The 19,061-nt window shown below is 40.6% G+C and overlaps 1 protein-coding gene across 1 annotated transcript in view; it reads right to left on the bottom strand.

Moving 5' to 3' along the window:
* The window catches only part of LOC138763182 (ADP-ribosylation factor-like protein 8B-A), a 78,574-nt gene that overhangs the window by 12,268 nt on the left and 47,245 nt on the right, over positions 1 to 19,061 (bottom strand). The window contains exons 3-4 of the mRNA XM_069936930.1: positions 17,659 to 17,732; positions 5,642 to 5,735 (exon numbers count right to left, since the gene is read on the bottom strand). Of these exons, the coding sequence (XP_069793031.1) occupies positions 5,642 to 5,735; positions 17,659 to 17,732 (168 nt within the window). The remainder of the gene's footprint in view (positions 1 to 5,641; positions 5,736 to 17,658; positions 17,733 to 19,061) is intronic.

Below are 19,061 nucleotides of genomic sequence, written 5' to 3'. Positions count from 1 at the left end.
AAATACATTTGGGCTACAAACATAACTTTAACGGCTTTAACTCCCGCTGCCGGCCTCAGGAGTCGACGGCTGACGACGTCATTGCCACGTCATCAGTCCAGCCCGGGCCACTTTCAGCTGCCACCGACTGAGACTCAAAGTGGATATTATACCTCCTGGTGGAGGGTTAAGTAAGTAGACCTCCTGGCCAGCTATAGATGGCCACTCGACAGCCACGCAGGAGTAGAATGTGCGGCTTTACAGTCGGCCATTGTGGCCGTCTGAAAGTGGCTATTGCTATTCCTCACAAGCAAAGTTTTCAATTTACCCTCAATTCACCCATTACTGAAGGACATATCCCTGGCTGTGCAAATAAGGAATTTAGTTGTGTGGTTCAAATCAAAATCAACACAAGTTTGCAGAGGATAGAGACAAATCTTACAGAGCAAAGGACATGGTTGCAAATATCTTCACAAAGACCTGAAGGTATTAGAGGATTTAATGTTGGAAAATTTGACCAAAGCAAGATAGTCATTGCCATTGATCATCATGGGAATAACAATGAAGAGTGCAGGATATCTTGGTGACAAGGTCTACATAGCCATGCAATACTATTTCAAGTTATATATGGAGGAATTTTTTTTTTAAGATAAAAAAAATGACAAAAATTTGCAAAGAATAACTTGACCAGTAATCTCAGCCCAGCCAATGCAGTTTAGTGACATCTTCAAATGCACATATAGAGGTGCTGATTCACAAAGACTGTTGAAACAGGGATTCTTTTGTAAGTTGCAATTATTGTGCCATTATCAACTTCCACTGAAATATAGTGGCACCATTCAGTAAACAGATTTGCTGGCACAAGTACTGTTGTTATACAGATTGCTTCAGTACCTTTCTAATTGCGCATCATGTGAATAACAAAATATAACTGGTCATTTTAAATGAGTAAGGCACGCAAATTGAGCCAGTCATTTGCCAAGTACGTTTTAAGAAGTTTGCCACGGTCTAAGAGATGCTTTGGGAAGTAGAAATTTAAAAGGGTGCTATGGATACCATAAAAGTTTAAAAAGTATGCAATAAACTTTTTTGGGTTTTGTTTCACTGTAATGTGCCATTGGGCGATACAGGTAAATGTGCAATTAAGAGGCATTTCTTTAGTTTTACAAGATCACTGGGGTTTATTACTTGCTTTGTACTGCCATCAAATACAAAGTCTGGAGCCCAAGTTGTGACCTCTGAAGATTTTCACAAATACTGTACACAAGATCAATGATGTGAAATAGAAGTCTATACAGGCAGTCCCTGACTTTATGCAAGCCTTCCTTTTCTGAGAACTGTCCATAAAACAAAGTTTCAATGTCTGGGAACAGAATTTTCAACGAGGGTCAAAATTATCAGGATTATTTTAGTGACTTGCAGGATACAATGATACAGAATCAGAAGTCCCAGGTGATCCCAGGAATCAAAGGCCAATCGGCCTTTAAAGTGGCAAGCGTGAACGCAAAATCACTAAACGCCGGCATCATATGACGTCATCTCACGACAGGGATTGACGGCCTTGACCCCGAGTACAATTCCCGGTGACTGTTGACGCCAGTGTTGCAATCAGGCAAGTATGAAACTGGTAATTGCATTGTGGAATTGAAATGACCCAAGTTTTAGCACGAGTGCAGGAAGAAAAGATTAAAATAAAGGTATAAACTTTGCCATGGGAAAGTCACAGGGGGTGGGGGGTGGGGGGGGAAGAGAGAGAGAGAGAGAGGAAATGAATAGTAATAAAAAACAATAAATAGTAATAGCGGACAATTTGAAACATTGTTGTAAAGTTGGTAGCGCTATAGCACACAATTTATAAAGACAGTGGGGAAAAAGCAATGGCGGACCTGACTTCCCAGAATGCTGTGCAGCAGAGAAACCCCTCTATGAATGTTCCATGTATGCAGCCAGACATACAGCCCTTTCCCTGCCCCATGGAATTCTGGGAGGGCAGGTCTACCATCACTCCCCCCCCCCCCGATAATAGTTATAAATTGTAGAATGCGATAGCTCTACCAACTTTCCCACGCTGTTTAAAAATTGTCCGCTATTGCTATTTATTGCTCGACTTTCCCACGGTCCCTTATAAAGGTTTATATAGGTTGGCACAACAACAACAGGGGCTGAAGGGCTCTTACTATGCTGTACATAAAGCTTAATTACGTTATAATTAGGCATGATTAATTTTGTTCAAATACAAAATCATAATACATTGATCAGGATTTAGGCCAGGTCCACCAGCACTCGATTAGTCATGACATCACTGGTAGAAGGTAGAAGAGTCCTAACTCTGGGGATGGCTCCTTGCAAGTGTAAACGTGTTCAGTGTCCCAGTTAGGAGTGGTCAAATGTGAAAGGCCAAAACCCCATTCCTATCCCAGGACACTGTGAAAGGGCCTTTAATGACCAGGAGTCATTACACAACATGTAAACAGGGTTTATTTTCATCTGGTTCTCTTTTGAATTAACTAGCTACTATTCCTATTACATAATTCCTGAAGGTTTCCTTTCTGTAGCTAACTTTCCCGTCTCAAAAAATGCTCTTAAGAACTTGCAAAAGTCAGGTCTTCTATAAACCTGACAGCACAAAAAAAATGATAAGATTCGTGAATTCAGTTGGGTCATTTTGTTGTGCCCAGAACAAAAAACACTGACACAGCAGTGCCCAAGTTCTAAATATTCAAACTGGAAACTGCAATTACTGTATTTACTTCATAAAGAATGTAAACATGGCACCCTCTGCTGTTTTGCGAGGCATGTTGCAATCATTTAAAACTCAACACAAGCTAAGAATAGTGGGAAGCCACTGCCTGCTGGTAGAAAAAGAAATGAACTTTGTAAGCACTTTGCATCCATACAATTTGTGTATTGCACCCATATAAAATGCATATGCATTTTTTGGGGGGAAAAAATCTTGTTGGCCTTAATTTTAGTATCAATGGTAGGGCTTAGAAAGTGAGATCATCCCCAGCAATGAAACTCTCAAGAGGATCTCGACCCAGGTGTCATGGATATTGAGGGGTGTTTTGCTTGTGGGCAAGTGATCTTAAGCTGGCTGGATAAGTGATCAGCCAATCTCCAATTGGAAATTAAAATAAGTCAGTCAGGTGTTTTTCAAATTTCTAGTTTCCTGGCAAATAATTGACATGGAACCACCTTAACATTTCTCAGGCATGTCATTTCAGAGGGAATGGAAAGCAGATGAAACAAGATTCTACCCCAAAAGATGGAGTAGCAGAGAAAGGATCGTTCCCTGTCAATCCTGTGGAAATAAAGAAAATTATGGCACCAGCCCACACAAAAATGAGCTGCATAATCTTCCCCACAGAGATTTGCACAACTGAGGACGATAGATGGAGAAGTCAGATGATCTTTAAGTCCTGCCCAACCATAACACAATAAGTTTAATAAAGCATGCGTAGCTTAACAACTTACAATGGCTAAAATGGGTCAAAACAGATTTCAATTGAATAACTTCCTCCACAACCTGCAATTTCAAAGTTCACTGCTCTTGTGCACCAATCCTACTGGAAGTAACATCCACGCAATATCAAACATACATTTGAAGTGAAGTCTTATCCATGTTGTGCCTGTACACAGTTATATTAGAATCACACTACTGGCAACTATTGCAAGCTAAGTTTTATTTGTATTTTTAACTGCAAAGGTACAAAGTACTCACAACTTGCATAGAATACAAACCTTCAAGATTCAAGATAATCATCTTTGATCAAACTTAAGGCTTCCCTTCAGTCAGTCTCAGGTCCTCCCTGCAATCCAAGTTCTCATATTGTACTGGACCTCAAAACCTTATTTCCAAAATCAATTTCTCTACTATTTCTTTAATTTTCCTCCAATAAAACAACAATTGTGCAGACCATGGTTAAATACATTTCTATTATCTTCATTTTGTTGAGCTGGACTAATACTTATTTATCCCCTTTATTTTCTACTTCAATTGTGTAATAATTGTACAAAGGTGTGTGAAATTGTCAGCACCTGACAGTTGACAAGGACCTCATTTCCTCCCATGATCAAATCTCAACACATGGATATTTTGCTATTTTAATGAAGGATTCTTATTCCAAGTCTATGTGAGTCACTGCCTCAAGAAGGCAGCCAACATCATAAAAGATACCAAGTACTCCAGTCAACAGCCTCTTTTCCATTGGCAACCCAGTTAATTGACTGTGCAATGTCCGAGGATAGGAAGCCCTTTGCGCCATTTCCATCAGGCCACCCTTAACTGGGACACAACTCATCCCCGGGAATTGGAGTTTTCTACCTTCAACTGGAAACGCTTGACTTTCTGCTGTCCCTTTTCCACTGGTTTTATCAGCACACTGTTGTCAGAGGACGCCAGGAAAGCAGGTAGGGGTCAAGGTGGTTAATCTCCGGCATGAAATTGTGTCATTTGACGCCAACGTACTGACAGTTTTAGTTTTTCCCCCACTGGTCCCTATCCCAGTTAATTTCCACTCGCATACCACTATGGCATCTGTGCTCCGTGATTAGTAAGGGATTGCTTAAGGTGGGATGTGTGTGGGAAGGGGAGGTTGAGAATCACTGCTCGAGACCCAACTGTTACTGAAATATTTTGTTTGAGAAAAATTGTCATTGGCCCATTTCCTTTGGAATTATGAAACTATGCAGTTTGGCGGGCAGCAACCTCCTTTGAAGAAGACCGCAGAGCCCACCTCACTGACAAAAGGCAAAGGAGGAAAAACCCAACACCCAACCCCAACCAACCAATTTTCCCCTGCAACCGCTGCAATCGTGTCTGCCTGTCCCGCATCGGACTTGTCAGCCACAAACGAGCCTGCAGCTGACGTGGACTTTTTACCCCCTCCATAAATCTTCGTCCGCGAAGCCAAGCCAAAGAAGATGAAACTATGCACATAACGAGTCAATGAGGAATGATTTTCAAACTTTTTCTTTCCACCCATATCCCACCTTAAGCAATCCCTTACTAATCACAGAGCACCTATGGCATAAGTAATACTTAAAGTGGTATGTGAGTGTAAAAAGGTTGAGAACCACAGGGCTAAACTCTTCTCACTTTTCCCTACAAAAAGGAATGAGAGCCTGACGTCCAGCGACTCTGGGTTCAAGGACTCTCCCCCCGCACACCCCCCCCACCAAAATGTCATCAGCGTCTTCAACCTCCCCTTACAATTCTAATCATAAATTCCTTCAGAACAACAAAGTCCTGACTATATTATTGAAACAGCATTTTTTTGCACTAATTTAACTGAAGATTTATTTATTATCTTTTATATTCAGCTAAACACAATCTCCTGTAAAAACTCAGTCAGGCAGCTGTAGGGAGAAAAAGATTGGTCAATGTTGCAAGTCAGAATCCTTCATAAGGATTATCATCATTATCCACTTATTGTCTCTTTCTGACAGTAATTTCATGATGAAATTTTTATTTTAAACTAAGTACCTACTTGACTGCAACAAGAATTTTGGCAAATTCCAGATGAAGGGCTGAGACCCAAAATGTCAACCATATTTGACAGATTTAAAATTATGTATGCTCTTTCCACCATGCATGTTTATATTAATAAATAAAAAATATGGGCTGCAAATCTGCAAAACTAATATATGTTCAAGTACTCACAGGGATTCCTTGCAACTGTGGTTTGTCTAACAGGTTGTGAAGCTCGTTTCTAGAAGCCTCTATTTTATCACGATCTGCAGCATCCACCATGTAGCTTTAAAAGGAAAGACATCCAATAATTAACTATATTTTGATTAAATAATACATTATGCAAGGTATATCTTCATTTACTTGTTTGCAGTTTTCAATCTTGCACAGATCAATAGGCTCAATAATTCAAGATATGGGGCGAATTTGGAAACAACTATAGATTGAACAGAAGAGACAGGAGTAGAGAATCTGGCCTGTTAAACCTGCTCTGCCATTCAATGAGATTATGGTTGATCTGGCCCTGCACTCTGCACCATTTTTCTGCCTGCTTTCCAAAACCCTCAATTCCCCTGTTCTTCAATGTCCGAAATAAATTGAGAAAGTCTCTACTGCTTCCCTAGGCAGAGAATTCCACAGACTTACTACTCTCTGAGAGGACTCTCTCTGTCTAAAATCTTTTCCCTTGAATCTTAACATATAACATACAATTACAGCACGGAAACAAGCCTATTTGGCCCTTCTAGTCCGCACTGATCCAAGTACCCTCCTCTAATCCCACTTACCAGCACTCTGCCCATATCCCTCCATCCCCCTCCCATCCATATACTTATCCAACTCTTTCTTAAATGAATAAATTGACCCTGCCTTCACCACCTTTCCCGGAAGCCCATTCCACACAGTAAACACTCTCTGAGTAAAGATGTTCCCTCTCATGTTACTCCTAAACCTTTGCCCATCAACTCTCAACCATGACCTCTTGTATCCATCTCTCCTACTGTCAATGGGAAAAGCCTTTCCACATCAACTCTATCTATCCCTCTCATTATCTTAAACACCTCTATCAAATCCCCTCTCAGATTCAGCCCTCAATGTTGTGCTGACCTATATATTCCTTAAAAAAATGTATTAAACCCTCCCTATACAGTAACCCTCTATTTTTCTTCCATCCTTGTGCCTAAGAGACTCTTAAATGCCATTAATGTTTCAACCTCCACCACCATCCCAGGCAAGGAATTCCAAGCACCCACAACCCTTTGCATAAAAAAAACCTGCCTTTGATGTCTTCCCCAAACTTCCCTCCCTTCATTTTGTACAGACATTTTCTGGTGTTTGCTATTCCTGCCCTGGAAAACAGGCACTGACTGTCCACCCTATCTATACTTCTCAATCTTGTGGACCTCTATTAATCTCCTCTCACCCTTCTATGCTCTAAAGAGAAAGGCCCCAGCTCTGCTAACCTTGCCTCATAAGCCTTACTTTCCAATCCAGCCAACATCCTGGTAAATCTCCTCTGCACCCTCTCCATAGTTTCCACATCCTTCCTGTAATGAAGCGACCAGAACTGAACACAATACTCCCAAGTGTGGTCTCACCAGAGATTTGTAGAGTTGCAACATTACTTCTCTACTCTTGAACTCAATCCCCCTATTAATGAAGCCCACTGGCCTTTGTAACTATCCCATCAACCTGTGTGGTGACCTTGAGGGATGTATGGATTTGGACTCTAAGGTCCCTCTGTTCATCCACACTCAAGTTCTCCAGCTCCAGTCCCACCTGCCAGTGGAAGCTTCTACTTTTATCTCATCCATCTCTTTCATAATTTTATATGCCACTACAAGATCCCCCTCATCCTTTTGAACTAAGATAAACACCATTTCCAGAATCAACTTGAAGTGCATCCTTTCACAACTAAGTAGACCAAAATTGCATGTAGTACTGCAGGATTGCTGGGCAGTTTTAAAGCTAAGATCAATAGTAGCTTAGAATGGTTTTTATCTAAAATTAGTTAGCAACTTCTGGAGAACTGAATATTCAGATGGAGCTAATTTAAATGTTACATTAAAATTTAAATGAATAATGGTAAATTGGGAAATAAACTCAATACTTTGATGGCACTTGTGCATACACAGATATGTTGGTAGTACAGCACAGAAACATTCTTTGACTATGTCTGCACAACCATGTAGCCAATCTAAACTAATCCCATCTCCCTGCACATGGTTCACACCCCTCTATTTGCCCATTAATGCTTGTCTAAATCTCATTGAAACATTACTTCCTATCTGAATCTACCACTTTCTCCAGGCACTGAACACTGAAAAAAATATGCCTTGCAAATCTGCTTTAAACTCTTCCCCTCTCACCTCAAAAGCAGGTCATCTCATATTTGACTTTTCCGGCCTGAAAAAGCCCACCTACCCTTCAGGTTAAGACAAATGAAAGAAACTGATTTCCATTAAACTTTTAGAGAACATAAATGAAATGCAATCCAATACTCTTTAAAAATGAAAGCTTTCTTTTAAATTTGGGTATTTAAAAGGTGCCACGACAATTTCAACCTTAACCAGCTTAGCATTTTTTAGGAATCATTCTCAGCTTTCTTTCTGACCTGTCTGTTACAACGAACAGTCTGTTTATCCACTTCTGCTCAAATTGATGCTCAACCACTGATGCTTGTGCCAATCCACTCAGCTCAATTGTTTTGGATGACCATTTCTCTATCCATGCTGTCAGTGGTATAGGTTTGCATATTACCTTTGCTCTTTGACTATGATTGTTCTAAGTTCCTCCCTCTTTTGACCTATAGTTTCTATTGAAAATGGATGTGTCTGATGCCTCCTACTAATGAGAAAAAAAAATTGTTCAAATCTCTCCCATTTCTATATCTTAACATTGGTTCTCTGGTCTTAACCTAAAAGGAACCAAGATTTCCCTTAGCAATTCAATTATCTCAGGTGTACTTACAGCTTCATATTTCTTGACAGTTTATTCCTAATTAATTTTGTTTAGGACATTCAATAACAATCCCCAACCTTCAAGCTTACCACCAACCACTAAACAGAGTATTTTTGTTTTAATTTGTCAGTAACCTCTATTTCTTCAGATAGATATTCCCTGGAGCATAGATAAAAAATACTCTATATTAATTTTATAATAAAAATACCTGTAATCTAATTTACATATGATAGGTCTAAAATAGCATGTTCCTCAAATAATTATACAATATAGCAATCTATAAAAATGTCCTAAATGCAGTGGATAAATTTGAACTGAAGGCTACCTTTACCAATTTGACTAATCCAATCCAGATGGTTGATGGACAGTGAAACGCTAAAGTCTGCAGACACCATGATTGAAGTAAAAACACAATGCTGGAGAAACTGAGCAGGTCAAACAGCGTCCCATATATAGAAAAGATAGGTACATAACCAACATTTTGGGCTCCAGCCCTTCATCGAGGTATGATCAAAATGTAGGCAGGTGCCTGAACAAAATGGTGGTGGGGAAGAACACAATCCCACAGGCAGGAGGTAATAGGTGGATCACGGAGGGAGAGCACATCTGAAAACAGGGGGAGGGGAGTGGGCATGGCTCTGTGAATAGAGAGAGAAAAGAGGGTAGGGAACTGAAGGAAAGACAGAGTGATGGGGAAGGTAAGGACAATGGGAAGTGGGTTAGCAGAAACCAGAGAAGTCAATGTTAATGTCATCCAGTTAGAGACATAATATTAGGTGCTGATTCTCCAATTTACAGGTAGCCTTCGTTTAACAGTACGAGGCCACGGATAGACATATCAGCGCGGGAGTGGAGCACAACTTTGAAATGGTTGGCCACTGGGAGATCCCGGTCAGAGCTAAGGTGCTCAGTGAAGCAATCTCCTAGTCTGTGTCCAGTCTCCCCAATGTAGAAAAGTCCTCAATGGGAGCACCAGATGCAGTAGATGACTCCTGCAGATTCACAAACATTGCTTAACTTAGAAAAACTGTCTGTGGCCCGAAATGGTGAAGGAGAAGGTGTGAGTGCAAATGCGGCTGCTGAGAAAGGTGCCAAGGGGGTGATTAATGGGAAGGGATGAGTGGATGAGGAAGTCACAGAGGGAGCAGTCTCTACGGAAGGAGGAGAGAGGAATGGAAAGGAAGACGTGTCTGGTGGTGGGATCATGTTGTAAGTGACAAAAATTACGGAGGCTGGTGGGGTGGTACGTGAGAACAAGGGGAATCTCACTTTTGTTGCATCTGGGAGCAGAGAGAGCCAGGGCAGATGGCAGGAAATGGAGGAGATACAGGTAAGGGTTGAGTTGATGACGGTGGAGGGTAGGCTATGTTTTTGGAAGGAGGAGATCAGATGATCTGGACTGGAAGACTTCATCTTAGGAGCAGATGTGGAGATGGAGGAATTGAGAGAAAGGAGTAGAATCCTTGCACAAGTCTGGGTATGAAGAAGTGTGGTCGAAGTAGTTGTGGGAGCTCGTAGGTGTGATAGTGCAGATTCCATCACCAATATGTACATATGTACAGATGGTAGTGTAGGATGACTGTGATTGGCTGAGAGTGTAGCCACACCTACTGGCAGGTCTTAAAGGATTGCTCCTAGCCAGACCAGGTCATTCTGGACTGGTCAACCTACTTGTGATATGCTCCAGTCTTTTAGTTAATAAAATTGTAATGCGCGTCAAAAGAACCAAAGACTTGTTGATCCACACCGAAGCTCTTTCATCCAGGGGTCACTAGGTTCGCGCACTTTGTAAAATCTCGCAACCTGCCCTACATGGTCGAGGAGATTTGCTCCATGACCCGGGCCTGTCCAGTGTGCGCTGAGTGCAAACCCCACTTCTTCCGTCTGGAGAACACCCACAGCATCAAAGCCACCCGGCCCTTTGAGCGTCTCAGCGTAGACTTCAAGGAGCCCCTACCATCGACCAACCGTAACACCTACATCCTTACGGCCATCGACGAGTACTCCCACTTCCCGGGTCCTGTGCCCTGCCTCCTCAGTTATAGAGGCCCTGCACAGCATCTTCGCCATCTTCGGGTACCCCAGTTACATCCACAGTGACAGGGGGTCCTCGTTTATGAGCGCAGAGCTGCTGCAGTACCTTCTGGAGCGTGGTATTGCTTCAAGCAGGACCACCAGCTATAACCCACACAGTAATGGGAAAGTCGAAAGAGAGAATGCCACCGTCTGGAAAGCAGTTACGCTTGACCTCCAGTCCAAAGGTCTCCCCATCTCTCGCTGGCAGGATGTGCTCACTAGTGCCCTACACTCCATCTGCTCCCTCCTATGCATCGCGACCAATGCCACCCCCCATGAAAGGATGTTCTCTTTCCAGAGGAAATCTGAGTCAGGTAATGGCTCACAGTTCCCAGTCCAGACCTTTAACAACGCCACGTCCGGTACTCTAAGAACGACCCCTTGGTTGACCGAGTGACTCTGCTCATGCTTGACAAACCTGATTGAGTTTTTCGAGGGGGTTACAAAAAAGGTTGATGAAGGGAAAGCTGTGGATGTTGTCTATTTAGACTTTAGTAAAGCTTTTGACAAAGTTCCCCACAGGAGGTTAGGAAAAAAGATGGAGGCATTAGGTATAAATAGGAGGTAGTGAAATGGATTCAGCAATGGTTGGATGGGAGGTGTCAGAGAGTAGTGATAGAAAATTGTTTGTCCATTTGGAGGATGGTGACTAGTGGAGTTCCTCATGGATCGGTCCTGGGTCCACTATTGTTTGTTATATATATTAACGATCTGGAAGTAGGGGTGGAGAATTGGATAAGCAAGTTTGAGGATACAAAGATTGGTGGTGTTGTGGACAGTGAGGAAGATTACCGTACATTAAAAGGTGATTTAGGAAGGCTGGAAGTGTGGGCTGAGAAATGGCTGATGGAATTTAATACAGATAAGTGTGAGGTGCTACATTTTGGAAAAGCAAATCTAAACAGGTCATATGCATTAAATGGTAGGCTACTGAGATGTGCAGAGCAACAAAGGGATTTAGGAGTGATGGTAAATAGTACCCTCAAGGCTGATGCTCAGGAAGATGGTGTGGTGAAGAAGGCATTTGGAATGTTGGCCTTCATAAATCGGAGTATTGAATTCAAGAGTAGGGAGGTTATGATGAAATTGTACAAGGCATTGGTGAGGCCAAATTTGGAGTACTGTGTACAGTTTTGGTCACCAAATTATAGGAAAGATATAAACAAAATAGAGAGAGTACAGAGAAGGTTCACGAGAATGTTGACAGGATTTCAAGGTTTGAGTTACAGGGAAAGGTTGTGCAGACTAGGGCTTTTTTTCTCTAGAGCGTAGAAGATTGAGGGGGGACTTGATAGAGGTGTTTAAGATTTTAAAAGGGACAGACAGAGTAAATGTGGATAGGCTTTTTTAATTAAGAGTGGGGGAGATTCAAACTAGAGGGCATGGTTTAAGATTGAAGGGGGAAAATTATAAGGGGAACATGAGGGGAAATTTCTTTTTTTTTTAAATTTTTTATTTTTCACACCATAAATCACAATAGCCATGATATACACTTTTTCTTTTTCACACATTTACAGTGACTTTTTCTCCCCCTCCCCCTCCCTCCTCCCAAGCCACCCCCCCACCCCCCCCCTCATCCATTTTAGGTATACAATCTAGGTTGCATTAATTCAGTCAGACAATGGTCATTCAACAAAAATACACCAGAAATTATACAGAGTCCATTCTTTTCTTTCCTTCTCCTTCCATCAACTTAGGTAATGTTTGTCCCCGGTAGGTTTTCGCTATTGTATTTAATGTAAGGCTCCCATACTTGTTCGAATATTTCAATATTATTTCTTAAACTATATGTTATTTTTTCTAATGGAATACATTTATTCATTTCTATATACCATTGTTGTATTTTCAAATTATCTTCCAATTTCCAGGTTGACATAATACATTTTTTTGCTACGGCTAGGGCTATCTTAACAAATCTTTTTTGTGCATCCTCCAAATCCAGAGAAAGATCTCTGGATTCTTTGGTATATTGTTTTCTGTTATTTTATTTAATATCTGATTGAGATCATCCCAAAATTTTTCTACTCTCTCACATGTCCAGATTGCATGAATTATTGTTCCCATTTCTTTTTTACATCGAAAACATCTATCAGATACTGTTGGGTCCCATTTATTTAACTTTTGCGGTGTAATGTATAGTCTGTGTAACCAATTATATTGTACCATACGTAGCCTCGTATTTATTGTATTTCTCATCGTTCCAGAACATAATTTCTCCCATGTTTCCTTTTTTATCTTTATATTTAAATCTTGTTCCCATTTTTGTTTAGTTTTACCATTTGTTTCCTCATTCTCCTTTTCTTGCAGTTTAATATACATATTTGTTATAAATCTTTTGATTAACATTGTATCTGTAATCACATATTCAAGGTTACTTCCCTCTGGTAAACTCAGATTGCTTCCTAATTTATCCTTCAAGTAGGATCTCAGTTAGTAATATGCCAGCGCTGTATCTCCAGTTATATTGTACTTATCTCTCATTTGTTCAAAGGATAAGAATCTACTTCCTGAAAAACAATTTTCTATTCTTTTAATCCCTTTTTTTTCCCATTCTCTAAAGGAAAGGTTGTCTATTGTAAAAGGGAGTAGCTTATTTTGCGTCAATATTAGTTTTGGTAATTGATAATTTGTTTTATTTCTTTCTACATGGATCTTCTTCCAAATATTGAGGAGATGATGTAATACTGGAGAAGTTCTATGTTGTACCAATTTTTCGTCCCATTTATATAATGTGTTCAGGTATCTTTTCCCCTATTTTATCTAATTCTAATCTCGTCCAGTCTGGTTTTTCCCTTTTCTTTACGCAAAGGGTGGTAGGGATGTGGAATGAGCTTCCAGCAGACGTGGTCGAGGCGGGATCATTGGTAACATTTAAGGATAGACTGGATAGTTACATGGAGAGGAGGGGACTAGAGGGGTATGGACCGGGTGCTGGTCAGTGGGACTAGGAGGGTGGGGATTTGCTAAGGCATGGACTAGTAGGGCCGAACTGGCCTGTTCTGTGCTGTAAGTGGTTATATTGTTATATGATTGCTCCCAGCCAGACCAGGTCATTCTGGACTGGTCGACCTACTTGTGATATACTCCAGTCTTTTAGTTAATAAAAGCCTTGGTTTGGATCAACAAGTCTTTGGTTCTTTCGACACGCATTACAATAGGTTTGTGAAAAAATGTCTGCAAAAACCTAGTCTCCAGAAATAGAGACAGTGAGATCAAGAAATGGGAGTGTCGCCAGAGATGGGCCAAGTGAATATGAGGTCGGGGTGAAAGTTAACAGCAATGCAAATAAAGTTGATGAGCTCATCACAGGTGCATGATGCAGCACCAATGCAGTCATCGATGTGGAGGAAGAATTGAGGGGCCTTGCCTGTGTAGGCTTGCAGCATGGATTGCTTCACAAAGCCAACAAAAAGGCAGGCAGAGATGGGACCCACACAGGCACTAATAGGTACTCATGGGTACTCTTTTAATTTGAAGAAAATGGGATGAGTCAAAGGAAAAGTTAATAAGGCTAAGAACAAGTTCTGCCAGCAGGAGGAGGAGGAGGATGGTGGTGGAGGATGACTGGTTAGGTCCGTGTCATGAAAGAAACAAAGGCTTTGAGACATTCTGCATGGGGGATGGAGGTGTAAAGGGATTGAACATACACAGTGAAAATATGGCAGTCGTGCTCAAAGATTTGGAAGTCATTGAAGAGACTGAAGGCATGTGAGGTATCACCGACGTAGGTTGGGAATGACTGGACCAGGGAGAAAAAAAATGGAGTCGAGGTAAGATAACACCAGTTAAGTGGGACAGGAGCATGTGGAAATAATGGGTCGACCAAATAATTGTGCATTTTGAGTAGGAGGTAGAACCAAGCAGTGCAGAGGTGGGAAACAATGATGTTGGAGGCCATGGGAGGGAGATGACCAGAGATGATGAGGTTAGCAATAATACTTGAGACGACGGCTTGATGTAGATTATAGGTACCTTGATTACTGTAGCATCTTTCTTGCAGGACACCTCCTCCCTCCATAATTTGATAACATATTTTGTTCAACAGTGCTGCTGTTGGGGAGCTTTTGTTGACTACAAGTCTCCAACATGCAAAAAAGTTGAATAATTAAAAAATAAAATTACACAAAAACATTCCTGAAAATAGTTTGGGAAATGCAATTGCTTTATTATAGTACTGGTAAGTACATTGTGCCATGTTACAAGATTAGAAGGAGCACCATGAAATTATAAAGAAATTAAGCTCAATTGATGTTGGGAAATCACAGATCTATAATTAAAAATAAAGCAAGAATGTCTGCTGATCAGACGGCCACCACGTTTTGTAAAGGGGGAGCCATGCTTGATGATTCCAATGGTAATTTCCAAGAATATCATTTATTTTTTTTATTAGCTCCCAGAAAATCAAGGTTGAAGTTGATGGAATTTAATAGTGCTTAGAAAATTAGCTGAGTAAAGGAAACTAAAAATTATAACAGGCAGATTACACAAAATGGCAGAGTGACTCAGTGTCCTGTCATAATCCAACCTGGGGTCACAACACTATCCATACATTTACAACTACTTCAATGACGGAATAAAAAGCAAACTTCTAAAGTTAGCGATGATAAATATAGACAGCACTGCAAAACAACAGATGGAAGCATTAAATTACGTGGATATTAATAAATTAGGCCTCAGTACAAATAAGATTTCTTGAATTTGTCCCAGCGTTGAAATGCGTGACCCCACTTCTCAGCTGCTCCCACTTCAAAGAGACACCCTATTGATCGAAGCGTGAGTTTTCCATTCTGCCATTTGTTCACATCTCCACAAGCTCTGACATATTAATTTTGCAATTCATGAAAGACAATCAGAAATGTATACATTCCATTTATTGTATGATTCCTGTTTACCCTGTAACCTCATGAATCCTTTGAAGGGGTAAATCAACCCAGCATTTCCTTTGTACTTTTGAACAATGTGTTGCCAGATGTTACTCATTTATCTCTGTAAAGAATTTTATTAAACTATCCAATCACACTTAAGCTTGTTGATGCAAGTTTTTGACATGTTCAAATAGACATTTTCAGTATCGATTTTAACACAAGCCCTCTAACACCAGAACAACTCCCAATGAAATATCAAATTTCCATTTACTGGATCCTTTTCAAAGAAGTGGTTGCAAATGGCTCAAATGTGGAGTTTTATTCAGTGAAGTTTGATTGGTTGTTTTATATTATGTAATGTTTTCCTAAGTACAAATGTCATCTCACTTTCAATGTACTGGTTTCTGATGAATTCTGCTATTTTAACAAAGGGAAATAAGCTAGCAAAAAATAACATTAGCTCCTTGTTCATGTTTTGCATTTATGCTATCAATTATAGATTGCTACTATTGAAATTTTAAAATTACAGACAACCCCATGTTGCAGAGGGCTAGGGATGGTTGCATTGTTGCATTCCTAGGAAACATTTTGTACTGCAATTTTCCATAACACAAGGCCTCATCTGCACATGGATCAAGAAACAAAAGTTTAAAGAAATTATCTATAGTCGCAGTTCAAAGACCACTGATAACAGGGAAATGTGCAGATATTTAATTTTCTTGAAGTATGGAAAACATGTCAAAGTTTTTCTGAAACAAGCAATATGTTCAATCCCTTGTACCTTTTTCTTGACAGGAATTAAACTATTCTACCAGTGAGTTCATGGAACCTCATTTAAACAAGTGCTTGCAGTCTTGAAGCAAATAAAGGTGGATCAATTCCCAGGGCCTGACAAGATCCTGAGAGAAGCTAGTGCAGAAATTGCAGAGACTCTGATAGAAATATTTAAAATGTCCTTATCCACGGGTGTGGTGCCAGAGGGTTGGAGGGTAACTCACATGGTTCCATTGTTTAAAAAAGCTCCAAAAGTAACCCTGGAAAATTATAACCCGATGAGCCTGATGTTTGTGGTAGGTGATTTATTGGAAGGTGTTCCAAAAGATCAGATATACAATTATTTGGAAAGCCAGGGATTGATTAGGGATAATCAACATGGCTTTGTGCTAGGTAGGTCGTGTTTTAACTAATCTTATAGAATTTTTTGAGGTTACCAGGAAAATTGACAAATGAAAGGCTGTGGATGTTGTCTGCATGGATTTCAGTAAGGCCTTGACAAGGTCCCGCATAGGAAGTTAGTCAGGAAGGTTCAGACACATGGTGAAATAGTAAACTGGATTTATGATGACCAGACATGGGAAGCCAGAGAGTAGTGGTGGAAAATTGCATCTCATATTGGAAGCCTGTGACTAGTGGTGTGCCTCAGGGATCAGAACCAAGACCATTGTTGTTTGTCATCTACATCAATGATCTGGATGATAACATGGTAAATTGGATCAGCAAGTTTGCTGATGACACTAAGATTGGAGTGTGAGGTGCAGCATTTTGCAAGGACAAACCAAGAAAAGACATACACGGTAAATAGTAAGGCACTGAGGGGTGCAGTAGAACAAAGGGATCTGGGAATAGATACACAATTCCCTGAAAGTGGCATCACATAGGGTTATAAAGAGAGCTTTTGGCATATTGGCCTTCATAAATCAAAGCATTGAGTACGGGAGTTGGGATGTTATGCAAAAGTTGTATAAGACATTGGTGAGGCCAAATTTGGAGTATTGTGTGCAGATATGGTCACCCAACTGCAGGAAAGAGAGCAGAGAAGATTTACTAGGATGCTGCCCAGACTTCAGGGACTAAGTTACAGGGAAAGTTTAAACAGGTTAGGACTTTATTCCATGAACAATGAGGAGAGATTTAATAGAAGTATTTAAAATTATGAGAGGGATAGATGGAGTAAATGTAGATAAACTTTTTCCACTGAGGGTAGGTGAGATACAAGCCAGAGGACAGTGAAAGTGGAAAATTTTGAGGGGGATCATGAGGGGGGAACTTCTTCACACAGAGTGATGTGAGTATGGAACTAGCTTCCAGATGAAGTGGTAAATGCGGGCTCAGTTTTAACATTAAGAGGACGGGTACATGGATGGGAGAGGTATGTAGGGCTATAGGTAAGATGCAAGTCAAGGGACTAGGGGAAAAAAATGGTTCAGCACAGACCAGGGTGGCTTGTTTCTGTGATGTTATGGTTCCATCACAACTGGAAGAATGATGCAATTGGTAAAAGGTATAAATAAAAAAGCAAAATTTACTTACACAACTGCATTGACACCTCTGCAATAACGTTCCCACATACTTCGAAACCTTGGCTGTCCACCAATGTCCCAAATCTTTCAAAATAAGAACATAAGAATTGCAGTCAGCAATACAACAAATATTGTAATGAACATTTGAAAATTAGCACACTCATATGAAAATGCCTGGCTCTCTTGTGTAGGGTTCACTAAACCCTGTCAGCTCTCACTCAGTGTTGAAATAATCATAGAACAGAAACAGGCTCCTTCAGCCAACTAGTCTGTGCTGAACCATTTTTCTACCTAGTCTCACTGACCTGAACCCAGTATATAGCCCTCCCATAACTCTCCCATCCATGTACCTGTCCATATTCTTCTTAAATGTTAATATTGAGTTTGCTCATTCCACACTCCCACCACTCTCTGTGTGAAGAACTTCCCCCTAATGTTACCCCTAAACATTTTCCCTTTTACTCTTAACCCACGTCCTCTGGTTTGCATCTCATCTACCCTCAGCAGAAAAAGCCTACCAATATTTATTCTGTCTATTCCCCTCCTAATTTTAAATACTTCTATCAAATCTCCCCTCATTCTTCTACACTCCAGGGAATAAAGTCTTCGCCTGTTTAACCTTTTCCTGCAACTCAGTTCCTTAAATCGAGGAAACATCCTTGTAAATCTCTGCAATCTATCTTATTGATATCTTTCGTGTAGTTAGGTGTCCAAAACTACACACGATACTCCAAATTTGGCCTCACCAATGTCTGATACAACATCACCATTACATCCCAACTCCTATACCCAATACTTTGACTTATGAAGGCCAATATCCCAAAAGCTCTCTTTACAATCTGTATTCCCAGATCCCTCTGTTCACTGCACTCCTCAATGCCCTACCATTTATCATGTTTGCTGGTTTGTCCTTCCAAATGCAACACATCATACTTGTTGCATTATATTCCATCTGTCATTTTTCAGCCCATTTTTACAGCTGGTCCAGATTCCTCTGCAAGCTTTGGAAACGTTCTTCACTGTCTGCAACACCTCTAATCAGTGCAATCTGCAAACTTCCTGATCCAATTTACCACATTATCATCCAGATCACTGATATAGATGACAAACAACAATGATTCCAGCAATGATCCCTAAGGCATACTTCTAATCACAGTCCTTCAATCGGAAAAGCAATCATCCACCATTACTCTCTGGCTTCTCCCGTCCAGTCATTGTCGAATCCAGTTTACAACTTTACCATTAATACGAAATGTCTGAACCTTCCTGACAAACCTTCCACGTGGGACCTTGTCAAATGTCTTATTAAAGTCCATGCCGACGATATCCACAACCTTTCCTTCATCAATTTTCCTGGTAACCTCAAAAAACTTTAAGATTGGTTAAACACAACCTATCACGCTCAAAGACATG

The sequence above is a fragment of the Narcine bancroftii genome, chromosome 5 (genome assembly GCF_036971445.1).
Source record: "Narcine bancroftii isolate sNarBan1 chromosome 5, sNarBan1.hap1, whole genome shotgun sequence".
Taxonomy (NCBI): Eukaryota; Metazoa; Chordata; class Chondrichthyes; order Torpediniformes; family Narcinidae; genus Narcine; species Narcine bancroftii.
Note: the sequence above shows the minus strand (reverse complement) of the source record. Positions and strands in the feature narration are given on the sequence as shown.